Source organism: Melanostigma gelatinosum (assembly GCF_949748355.1).
Source record: "Melanostigma gelatinosum genome assembly, chromosome: 9".
Lineage (NCBI taxonomy): Eukaryota > Metazoa > Chordata > Actinopteri > Perciformes > Zoarcidae > Melanostigma > Melanostigma gelatinosum.
Window position 1 is genome coordinate 10,046,897 of NC_136642.1, and position 13,068 is coordinate 10,059,964.

A 13,068-nucleotide genomic window follows, 5' to 3' on the forward strand; every position below is an offset into this window, starting at 1 on the left:
TGTTAACTTCCTCAAGGTGTGACTCTCTCTTTCTTTCTCTCCGTCCTCTCACTCACTCTACCCATCCTCTGTGTCACTGTTTCCTTACCTGGTGACATCTTCCTGTCCCTCCCGCCTACTGATCTCTACCAGTGTGCTGCGGCCCCGTTCACACGTTCAGCTCTCACATGCAGACCCATCTGCACTCTGACTAACGTCTCTGCATCAAAGCCTCATCACTTTCCGTGCAAACTGTAAAACCTGACAAGTGATGAAGAAGCAGATCATTTTTGATAGCGACGGTCACGATTTCATTTCTGACGACGGTATATTTTTACATCCGAGTACATTACTCAGATTTCCTTCACTTTGTAATAGGTGTTCTTTTTAGCTGAATCAGTGGAAATATGAATCTCAATTAAAAGGTTCGTTCACACAAAAAACTAGAATTACTGCCCTGCAGCTGAATCCCTCCACCAACCAGTCAAGTTGCAAGTTCCAACCATGTCTGTCCAATATGTCACCACTTCATAAGTTATACTATGAGTCATTTGTGTGAATATTAGCATATCAATTCTTGAGTTGTGGCCCAAACTGTGTTTTATGCCGTCGCCTTGACCAGCAAACTGTAGTCAGTTCATCCTCGAGTCCAAATGGATGTTTGTGAGATATCGCATTCTCGAGAATTAACTTATTCCTTGTGGTATCTATGAAGAGTGGTGGGATATGCATTGAGACCCTGAACTTAAGTAAAAGTATGAACCCATGAATAAATGAAGGTTGAATGAAAACATGAATTTTAACTCCCTTTCAAAGTAAAGTCCTGGAGTACTTGAGTGAGAATTGTTATCAGCTAAATATACATCAAGAAAGTGAAAGAACTCGTCCTGCAGCACAACGGCCCCATGTGATTGATATGTTATTTCACTGTAGTTGGTTGAGGCTTTTTAGAACTACTTTATCTACAGTTTGATAGTTAAGTCTGGTGGTTCTCAACCTCTGGCTCAGGCCCCATCAAAAGGTCACAGAGTACATCTGAGGGGTTGCGGGATGAATAATGGGAGCAGTACGAAGACAAAACAGAAAAGGTTTTGCGACTCAAAATTGTATCATTTTGGAGGGATTTTCTCGAACTTGCTCTGTCTGAATAAATCATCAGATAATCTTACCTCTCTGGGCCTGCAACAGTTATTTGAGGGCAATCTCTCTTGCTAACATCCTGCTACCAATGAACATCTGAAACATGATAAATAGGTCCTCACTCGACACCGTGAACATTGCATTGCACCCATCATATGATCTGATATGATGAAAATTGTAACCTGAAAAGTAGCTGTATGTATAAGTATAGAAGTGGAGCGTAAAAATGGAAGTTCCTCAAAATGATACATTTAAGTAAATATACTACAATACTACTCCACCTCTGCAGAGTTGGTGTGTCCTGACAGCAACACTTCCTTCTGCAGACTGTTCATGATGATTATGTATCGACATTATTTCTAGAAAGAGATGCTGCTGTTGGTTTGTTTGAATGTAATGACAAGTCAATGCTGTGAGCGCAACAAACACAATTCCTTTCAACACCATTTGTTTTTTGTAATTTTAGGTGAACTGACCCTTTCATTTTAAGACAGACCGAAAAGGCTCAAAGGAAACACATGTAGTGTTTTACAAGTAACAACACGTAATGTTGGTGCTCAGTTGCATGTTTTATTCTTTCAGTCTCTCTTGACACGTTACATAGCTCTGCAGTGAAGCTTCTTTTAGCCTAAATTACTGTCTTGATGTTTAAAGCTGCATCGTCACACACCTGGAGAACTTGATCAATGCTCAGGATTATCATCAAATTGTTTTGCGACACAAATCGAATCCAATTATTTTGTCTTCTCTGTAACAACAATAAAGTAACAAAACAAAAAACCCGCCATATCTTGTCATTGACCGCCATCTTTTCCACTGAAAAACTAAATTGGGCAATCCGATAATTTATCTTAATTCAAATTTCTTTCCATGTGTGTGACAGTGGACATTCTTCGTTTGCAGTCTTTGAACACAAGCATATATTCAAAGAGATAGCTCCTTTACACATATAATATCAAAGTCATCGTACAGTCATTTCGCTAAAGCATTTGCATTTCTTTTCAGTGTTTGTTTTTCAATGTGAGTTATTTTTAAATTGACTTTATTTGGCAACCACGTACACTCATAAAGAAAAAAGTATCAACGGGAAAAAAAACAACCTCCATTGTCATTTGATTTAGATATTTTAAATTTTTGAGGTGATTAGTGTCAGAAAGACAGCTCAGTCTCAAATGCTAAACAGAGAGACAATATCAGATTGGACTATTGTTTCGTTCTTCTTCATGTTGTACATTTGCTCCAGTAAAAGTCTTTTTAAAAACACTCACTATACAGACATAACACCCAAAAACAGACACGCTGGCACATGCATACATAGAGACTCACTCAGTGCGTGAAAGTAAAACTGTACAAAAAGGGAAATGGCGTGTTTTATGTCTCACACAATTCATCTCTGGCATCCTCCTTCTGTATTCAAACAGTAGTGGAAAGACTGCGATCAGCACTCAGCTGAATCCATCAGCCACACATGCATGAGTTTATACAAGATTCAATTCTGTCCTCTTACCGTCTTTATTATTGAAACAAAGTGTTGGAAGTGTGACTCGCAGTGGAAGCAGAAGAAATATATCAACCGGTACGACCACACAGAGGAAACTACAGTGTCTGATAAAAGAGCAGTTTGGGGGGCGTTTCCCCGACAGTGATGACTTCCCGCAGTATGCTAATATATGATTCACTGTAGCAGTGTGTCTGAGTAAAACGTTCATGGTTAAATGTACCCAGGAAAACATAAAGGAAATGAGGTTTGTGTTCGTGTTAAATTCATTATTCTAGTTCTAGTTGTAGAAGATGAGTAGACATATTAGAAGAAATATAGTTTTCTATTTCCAGCGTGTCGACATCTTTATGTTCCATGTTTTACAAGTAATAGTGCTGATTGTTTCATGTACATTTTTGCTCTGCTTTTCATTTCTATGTGCAAACAGGCTGAAAAATTGGTTTAGTTATATACATCAAGCACCTTGGTGAAGTAGCTTCGGCAGCTATATTACATTATAATTTTTTATTTTCGACAGCAACTTTCTGTTGATTCACAATCTGGCCATTTTATTTTGGCACTAAATGGCTAACTTACTGTATTTTTTGACTTTCTTTTGTTCTCTTTTTTTAAGTGATTCAACCATGCAGCTCTGCTCAAACGATCCAGGACCTGACTCTAATCGTAGACAACACCGCTGAAACTAAAACTAATTAGTAACAGCTACAGTGCACTTTGTCACACCGTGCGATTATTGCCAGAGAGCAGAATGAAGAGCCAACACTGACTCTAGATCATCTTAAAGAGGGTGCATTTTAAACTAAAAACAAACATGCTTCCCTTGGACACCGACAACATCCATCGCTGCTTTCACCTGGAACTTTGGGTTTGTTATGAAGCACCATTAACAGATTTATCTGTGACGTTCAATGTATTTCAGATGTTGTTTTGTTGTTGTTATGAAATGTTGTAAACGATCTTGTCGGTGCTCTACTTTCATATTTTCCAAATTCATTTTTAACAATTCCCGCTGACATTGATGCTGGTGGCTAATAATAATAAAAATGTCACCTTTAGGTGAGCCAAGAAGTCCAAAGCACATCAGCAATAAATAACACGGTAACATTTCTTTACAGCGGATTTCTCACATCGGATCCAGTTTGGATTCAGGTAATTCACAGCAGATAAATAATGGATTGAAATGATGACAGACAACCAAAACGTTCTATTTAGTGTTTCCAGGATCGTACCCAAGAGAGGAGGAGGCATGTTGATGTTCAGAGACACGACTCTGCAGCTCCACAGCTCATGCTTTGGTTGTTTCCTTAATCATTTTTCCACTTCATGTTTCGCTAAATATAGCAGAGATGTTTTGATTTATTAATGAAATAAGGTTTGCTTTGCCTGTGGTTTAATTAGTTACCACACCGATAGAAAGCAAGCTTTGAATCTGCAGCTGTAAGGCCGCAAAATGCTGAATCATGACATCTTATTAGACTTTAAAGACTTAAGCTCATCCTTATCAATATACAACTGACCAATCAAACTCAGAAATACACTCCAGGACAACCTTTGCTACTTCAAGACACAAACTTTCCCCTAGGTGTGTTTGTTTAGTGATAGTTCTATAATAACAGGCCTGTAACTATGTGTGGAGTGAACTTTACAAGACCCCAGTGACCTTACAACATGTATTTGATCGATTAGCTTCAGATGCCCAGGTTATCAAGTGTTACAAGTGAATAAGTTCTGCTATGTTTTCCAGTAGCATACAGCACTGCAAGGACATCAGCCCGTTTAGATTCACTTTCCTAACGACTGCTGTCAAACACAAGATGACAAGGTCCTACTGTAAGAAGACCTCTCCTCTCTGCGGGACATCAGTGACATCTGCATGAAGTAGTAAGGACAGAAATCCAGATTCTCACAGTCTCAGCGCTAAAAGGTCTCCTCAGACCAAAGCTTATTATTAACAAATGAACAAAACTACTCCGTAAATGAAGAGGTTCATGTGCCATAGTTACAGGTGTGTATTGCGTCGGTGTGGTACTGTAGCTGGATGCGGTGGAGGTCACGTGAGCACAGCCCCCGTTGCTGCCGGAGTGAGGAAGTGTCAAGATCTTCTAGCGCTCGAGGAAGAAGGCGGCGATGATGAGGACTTGCCGCTTTCTCTCTGGTCGCCGTCCTCAGTGGACGCAGACGCATCAGAGTTACTGTGCGACACAAACACAAATACATGTCTGTCTGAAGCCCGTTTATCTTGGTTTGCGCTTGTAAACTTCTCTGCTGGCTGAGACAAAGCAGACAGGAGGAAGGACTGACACCATCTAATGTCACGTTCTTCATTATTATAATTTATGGACTTCACTCAGGAATGTTATTTATTTCATTGACATTTCAAATTTGTTTACAGTGATATATTAATTACTTTTTATTGTGACTTTTCTGTTGTAAACATTACTCCTGCTGCTCTAGAAACGATTTTTAGTAAATTATAAATAAGTCATTTCTGTTCTGAATTTATGTGTTTTTAAAAGCAATCATCCCTACAGGCCACCGTAGTTCTCTGACATGCTTGGAAAGGGAGGGGGGAGCGGAGGGTCATGTTCCTCACCACTAGATGCCAATAAATCTCACACACTGTTCCTTTAAATGTCCGTACACTGCTTATAAATGTTGTAAGGGGACTTATGGTGAAGTGTAACTTAAAAAGAAAAACGAATGGACAGACAGGCAGATAGATCATGTAGACTGAGAGCCAGCGTGTTTGTGTGTGCTACCTGTCTCCACTCTGTGTGATGAGTCTCCTGCAGGTCTCCATCTGAACATCTAGGCCTCTCTTCATCGAACACATCTCCATGTACTCGTGGAGGTGTCGGTTCATGTCACTCTTTGCTGTGGCCAGATCCACCTGGAGTCAGAAAACATGCAGTCAGTCATATTACAAATGTTAAATTGCAAATGTGTACCATTAAAAAGTGTACCATTAAAACAGAAGGCGCTCATTAAAAGATGGAGAAAATTGTGATGTAAATCCTCTTTTGTGAATTTTTGAGAGCTGCACCAGGAAAGGACATGAGAATAAACAAATAACACAGACCATAAAAAAAAAGTGTCTGACCTCAATCTGGTCAATTGTCTCTTGGTATTCCTTCTCTCGGGACTTGAAAAGACATTCTGTGTCATTAATCACCTTTTCCAGACAGTCATCCTGGTAGAGAGAGAGAGAGAGAGAGAGAGAGAGAGAGAGAGAGAGAGCGAGAGAGCGAGAGAGCGAGAGAGCGAGAGAGCGAGAGAGCGAGAGAGCGAGAGAGAGAGAGAGAGAGAGAGATTCAGTACCGGTATGTCTGTGGTCAGGATGTGGACATACATGTGATAAAGTGCAGTAACACTTGCAGTAAACAGTACATGTGTTTGTGTGCTACTCATAGCACAATCAGACACTTAGTGAGGTGACATGACTATCAGAGTACAGATGGCTTTTTGCTCCTATCAGCTCAAATTTCACTGACTAATGCGCACTGACAGGCGCAGACACTGCATCTGTCTGCGTGTGTGTGTGTGTGTGTGTGTGTGTGTGTGTGTGTGTGTGTGTGTGTCTGTGTGTGTGTGTAGTGTTTTGTCCTGAAATGGCCCTGCCGTAGTAGAGCAGTGAAGGTTCGTGTCATCGCCTGAGACAAAACTGTATCGACCAACATATCATGCTGCTGCTGCTCTGCACATTAACTCAATCAATCAGAACTTTAAAAGCTTCTTTGTTCCTTTATTCTACTAATGTACTTGATAGAATAAGATTAGTCTGTAATAACGTAATACGTGAATTTCAGACTAGGTTTTTGTGAAGTTTTTCCGATGTATAAAGAAACTCAACTTTGCAGTGACGATTGCATTGTACTAAGATCACGTCGACGTCCATACCAGAAGGTAACATGGGTGGAAAAAGTTCAAAATCAGCGGAACCGGAAGGTCCGATTGTTGAATTAATGCGACAGAAACACGGAGAGTCATGGTTGGAATGTCTTCCATACTGGTCAGAAGTTTGGGTTTCCAGAAAATAATAATATCAATACACACATGCAGCCGTCTGAAGTGAAAAAAGGTGCAGATCCTGATCACAGACACAAATTCTACTTTAACTTTGTCATCAAAGAATTGCTTTAAAAACAAAACAAAAAAGTCTGAGTAGGACGTTCACTGTCTCTGAAGGCCAGGCCTGAATGATTCATAAAAGTAATAGCAAAACGAACATGGTGTGCATATTTATTGTTGCAATTATTGTGTTTCTTTTTAATAAGTTTATCATGGCAGAAAATGTAAAACCTGGTTTTCTTCATATTCAAAACCAGATTCCGGTAAAGGCCATCCTTACATGCTTAATGTTTGGATCATACAGTCCAGAAGTAATCAGTAAATATAGGACAAATTCTATCAGACGCAGACTTGAATGAATACACCTGGGACTTGTCATCAGGCATACAGTAGCCTGATGATGATGATGTGTGGACACAGTTTAGCAAACCATGACAAAAACGACCACAGAGCTGAACCATTACGTCTCTGACACAGTTAAGAGGGCACTTTTAACAGATTTGAGCATTATAAGCTTATACGTTGTGTTGGATTACCATTACATTGTCTAAGTGTTGCCATTGTTTTTTCCATCCCCTGTATTTAGGTCCAAGTCCATTCCTTTAAACCTGATCTCATTGAAATAAGTCGTGTGACCCTGGCCTACCTCTCCTGGTGGGTGGGTGGGGTCAGGAGGCAGAGTGCATCCTGGGAAGTCCTCCCAGAGCAGCAGTGTCTCTTCAGTCTCCTCCCAGGCCAGGCTGTCGCAATCATCCTCAAACTCACATTCACGTCTAAAATAAAAAACATAAATGTACACACACATTGACAGATCACCTGGTGAAGGGCAGAAGCTGAAGGACGGTAACATTATATCATATTTCAAAGTCAGACCACCCACAGTTGGTTCAGCATCCTCTGCATCTCCTCATTGATCTGATTGGCTGATGAGCCACAGCGCTCTTCATCTTTGACCACTCCCCCATCACTTTCAGAGGTGCTGACAGGTTCGTCACACTCGCTACCGTTGAAAGACAGAGGAGTTTGTTTCCGGCGGACGTTTAGGGACGATTGGATGTTAGGAAGCTGGAGGGACACAATCAGGATTTAGACCGTCGCTATCAAGACAAACTTTCACATAAAGGGACTTTACAACTCATGGAATAAGGGCTGGCAATAATTCATTATGATCATTTATAGTTTTTCATTGAAATGTTGTGATGAAATCATATATTGAGCTATTTTGATACACAATTAAATTGTCTAAATGATAGGGTAAGAGTATAAATAGGCTACACAAGCACAGCAATAGACTATGTATTTATTGAATTACCAGAAAACATGCTACATATCGTGACATATAGACATTAAATGACCGATATCGGGATAGAAGATTTTGCCACATCGCCCAGCACAACGTGGAAGAAATAAAAGAAGCAGAGGTGAGAACATTGACTGGTGAGGTTTAGCGCTGCTACCTGGTACATCTGGATCACATCGTCACAGTTCCTCTGCTGAGCCACGTCACAGAGACGAGCGGTGATGTCGATCCTGCGGCAGATGTCCATGTCCACCTTCATGGCTTTCTCCTGGATCTTACTGTCCAACTCTGACAAGTTCTACAGAGAGAATGGAAGGAGCCGTACCAAGATACATACCAGGAATTCAATTACACAAGGTTTATCTAGGAGTGCATTACTCATGCTTCATATAAGCCATTCATAAAAACAACTTTTGGGTTGCTCGGTTAAAACTTATCTGTTTTACAGTCTCCTTCAGCAGGACTATGCGTTTACACACCTTTTTTCAGGTGTTATGAGGTCAAACGCTCCATTGATGGGTCGTCCTCATAAATGAATGGGCTAGCTGAAAAGACAAGCTGAAGGAGGATAAACACCTGACAACCCATAGTAGTTCTTATTACTCGTGTTTAAAGCATCAGTAAATGGTCCAATGACATTGAGTTGTTTTTTTCCCCACACGTCACACTCAAGCCATTAGTTACAACTTATGAACCCTTTATGAGGAGTTTCTTAATAAAAGGTAAATAATAATCGAATGTTTCTGATGAGCGCCCATGTGCATAGCTTAGAGAGTATGTGACTGTATGGTTTGCACTGCGCTCACATTGCTCATGAGGCCTTTGAAGATAACCAGCTCTGCCTTCATCTGCTGAACTCTGACAGCCAGCTCGTCCTGACAGCCTTCACTCTCTTGCAGGTCCTGCACACGTAAAAAAAAAAAATCATAAAGAACAAACACATAGAAGTGCAAACACTCCCACACCCGCATGTCCTGCCTCGTCTCTTTACTGGAAATGACAGGTCACATTATGCAAGCAGAGCACATCAACAGAATTAATAAACGTCTACATCTGCAAAGTGCACAAAACATTGTAAATCCTAAATGCATGATCTCTTCTGGGGAGCTGTAGATTTGTCTAATGGCATCATAATTCTCTCTGTTTACTTATTCATATGCAACAATGTTGGTCAGGATGCTCTTCAGTCTCAACTGTATTTTTTACTGCTTGTGGTCTCCTGTTGTTGATGTGCTGCCTGCTAAACGAGGTCAGGTACATGTTCCTGGCAGTGGCACAGGTGCATGTGTACGCACGCACGCGCGCACACACACACACACACACACACACACACACACACACACACACACGCACACACACACGCAGGAAATCAACAGACCGTTTGGTTTATAAAGACACAGCTGCAGCCACAGCACTTCTCTTTGGTCGTTTTAATGACTCTGGCTGATGTCAAAGCTTTCTAATGTAAAGACTCAAAGACACCTTCAGTTCAGACCCACTGCATTGTTGGTCTCCAGCCATGTCTAGTCTACTGACACACACACTCTCTCACACACACACACACACACACACACACACACACACACACACACACACTCACACTCACACTCACACTCACACTCACACTCACACACACACTCACACACAGGCTTACACAAAGTTACCTCTTCTAGGTCTGCATTTTTCTGTTGCAGATCCACCCTCATAGTGTATTCTTCTTCCCATCTAAGAGACACATGGATATAAAAAAGTAAACACTATTTTAGTGTCCTGTAATGTAAACAGAGAACATACAGACCATGGGCTTTCACATACACATCCATTTATGCATCTTCCACAGCCACACTTAGAAAGGCCACTACAGTAGAAAGGGATCCATGACGTGACTATTTCAGAAGGTTGAAAGGACAAAAGAGCTGAAAGGCACTTTGGGAGATGTTAAACTATTTTAAGTGCATCTGACTAGCCAGATAAAAAAACTGCAATTTCGGGATCAGTCAACATTCAACTTTGTTCAATAAATCGCTTGTTTGATGAATTGCGTGCCACTATGGTGCAGCCCAGACGGCTCGCCCAGGAATCTGAACTTTTAATACATTTAAAAGCCTGAGCACAGATCCTGTATGTATGTAATCTCAGATTCCGTGACTTCATACAGCACACGAGCCCAGGGGATACAGACTCACTGCAGAGGATGTGGCCTCTTATAGAAATGCTGTTTTAAATGCAGAATGCTGCGGCACATCGGGACCTTTAGGGAATACTAAATCTGAAAGAAACAGGAGTTGTTGCTGTTGTAGAGGATGCTTGTTTGATCAGTAAGGTGGGAGCGAACAGAAAGCAGAGAGGTGCATCCTTCTGCAAGCCAAGCCCCCATCCAGCAGGCACAGCTTGCAGTGCATGCTGCATTGCAGATACAGTGTGGAGTGTGAAGAGGGGGATGCGCAGTGGGAGAGAAGAGAGGCTGAGAGCACGGGCGGAAGTGTTCAGAGTGGGGGATTGACGTGAGAAAGACAATGTGACAGTGTGGTGGGCAGAGTGAGGGAAACAGGCTTTAATGTCCCATTGTCCTGACGAAAACTGACACCTACAGTTAGCTCACATGTGGAGAAACAGCCCAGACCCCTTACAGAGGGCTGAACACAAACTGATTTGAATACTAGGTGGGACATGTATGTCACACACCTTGATTCACAGGCAGTGACACAAAACACGAATATTCAGGTGAGCAACTCTCAAGTCTCCATACAATTAAATCGTGTGTCTTATGTCACACATATTTGGGCTGTTAGTGTCGTCCCTCTACCTCATTCACAAAGAGCCCACTATACTGTGGTCTGGATCTCCTCCGTGGAGAATGCGTGGCTGCTCATTTGGACATGATATGAGGGAATTCAATGCGCTGGAACATGGAGCTACTGTAGTTCACTCAGGACAGATCATACGTAATCCAAAGCCGGCCTCATATCCTTCAAAGTCACGACAGGATTTAACAGTTGTGGGTTGTTTTCTCCAATAATTTAAAGGGGAAAATCCACCGTAAGAGAGAGATCACAGTGAGCTATTCCATGTGATCTGCAAACTCAGACAGCTGTCTCCCTAAATTGGACATCAGAGCATCCAGATTTGAACTGGTGATGTCATCGTGACACATTGTGGTAAACTGGTGCACTGATGATGAATAAGTGGTTGTGGGTTCAGAGATGTTACATGATGCTGGGGCAGCAACTATCGATGATGTTCATTATTAATTAACATGCAGATGAATTATCTTGATTAATTGCTCTGGCAATACAATGCCGAAGAAATTAATCAACTAAGAATTTCAGCTCTAAGTCAAACTTAACATTTGTAAAGCTTACAGCTGTACATCTCAAATGTCCATAAGTCCCAGTAAAATCACGATGGGTGCTGCTGAAGCATCATAGGGTTTGTTTGAATATTCACATTGGCCTAACTGGACCACCTCAAGGGTTTGTCGTTAGATGGGACCATCATTACAGTCTTTCGTCTTCTAACTTTCATTAAATCAATGTCTGCTGTACAATCAACCTGACCTCTATGTCAGGATGGATTGTTCCCAATAGTCCTGTAAACTAAGCCGCCCATGGGCGAGTCATCTTGGGAGCATCATGAACTCTGAAGTGAACATTTCTGCAGCAGACCGCGCTTCACGCGTCCCCGCTAATAATTGACCTTCATTCTTCTTTATATTTAGCTGGCGGCATGTTCATTTGTTTGGGTGTATTTCTAGCAGCAGCACCTGCCTCTGTGGTCAGACATGATGCAGGGTTGCAGGGTCAGGCTGGATGTGATGGATGGAGACGGGTTTGTGCTGACTCTGCTCCTGTTGGAGACAGCTGGTCTGCAGTTGCTTTACAGCTTTGCTCACTGCTTCAAAGTAGAACATTACACACACTTAAGGAAACTACAGTGCAAACCTCATGCCCCTGTTTGGCCTGTTACAAGAACAATAAAAGGGTTTTACTCCATTTACCTGCGCTTATACTCGTCTCTCTCCCTCTTCACTTTGGCCAGGACGTTATACAGGGCTCTTATCTCAGGGGTGATGGTGTCAATCTGGACCCCGACTCCATCAGGGTGCGCCCAGGATACTCCTGGGCTGGTCAGACGCTCCACGCTGCCAAACTTGCGTGCGTGGTTGTAGGACCAGATGGTGCCCGGGAGAAACCGTGGCGGAGGGTTGGTGGAGCTCCCAGGACCTGCGCTGGTGTTGGAGAAAGTTTTATAACCAGAGCTCGGGGAGTCCACACAGGGGGAGGCCCGGCTGATGGTGATGGCTGGGTTACAAGTGGCATTTGTTTGGGTTGAACTGTAGTTTTCGGCGGCTGCAGGCGGGAGGGCCGTAGCGTGTGGAGGTGTGAACAGTGTTGTAGGCCTCCTGGCTGAGTTGTTGGTGTTGTGGAAGGGGAGGGAGCCGGGCCTGAGAGGTATGGTCCCGACAAATCCAGTCTGTACACCTGCCTCCTGGGTATGTCCCCTGCTCTCACTGCATCCACCTTGACAGCCTTTGTTGGCATCCAGCGCCTGCTGCAGTTGTTTCTCTAAAATCTTATTTCTACGCTCTAATTCATGCACTTTTGCTAAAAAGCATCTGAACCTCAGATTGAGAGTTTTGAGGACGCTGATGTTGGATCCCAAGTCGTTTCTAAGCGCCATGGCAGCAGGGGGGTGCGAAACAACGCGGTGGTGGTAGTGGTTGTGGGGCAGGTATAGTGACGTCTGTGAGGGTGCGGTGAAGTCAGGCCCCGGCCCGGACTGCTCACCCAGCAAAAAGGAGGTCGGGTCGGGTCCACCGAAAACGGTGTTGGACAGGAGGCCTGAAGGAGAGTCCGGGTGTCCGGGAGATTGACTCTGCTGCGGATGCTGTTGGAGATGCGCGTTGGCCCCCAACAAAGGATTCATGCTATGGTATGGAAAACTAAAGCGCTGCAGATCTGGCATCAACACGGACAGGAATTGTCTTGCCACAACCGAATACAATAAATAATAAGCCGCTAAACGTACCGGTAATACGTGCGCTCAAATTGCCAGTATTTTTACCTGATTATATAACTGT

At 42.6% G+C, this 13,068-nt stretch overlaps 1 protein-coding gene across 1 annotated transcript; it reads right to left on the reverse strand.

Annotated features, from left to right (window-relative positions):
• Positions 1–5,375: 5,375 nt before the first annotated feature.
• On the reverse strand, positions 5,376–13,068 carry iffo1b (intermediate filament family orphan 1b; the record flags this gene model as incomplete). Its single annotated transcript, XM_079275744.1, has 8 exons — positions 11,986–13,068; positions 9,653–9,713; positions 8,795–8,890; positions 8,146–8,286; positions 7,569–7,753; positions 7,335–7,461; positions 5,721–5,810; positions 5,376–5,510 (listed from the first exon to the last, which is right to left on the reverse strand). Exons 1-8 carry the CDS (start codon positions 12,951–12,953, stop codon positions 5,376–5,378), a joined length of 1,803 nt encoding a protein of 600 aa, XP_079131870.1. The 5' UTR covers positions 12,954–13,068.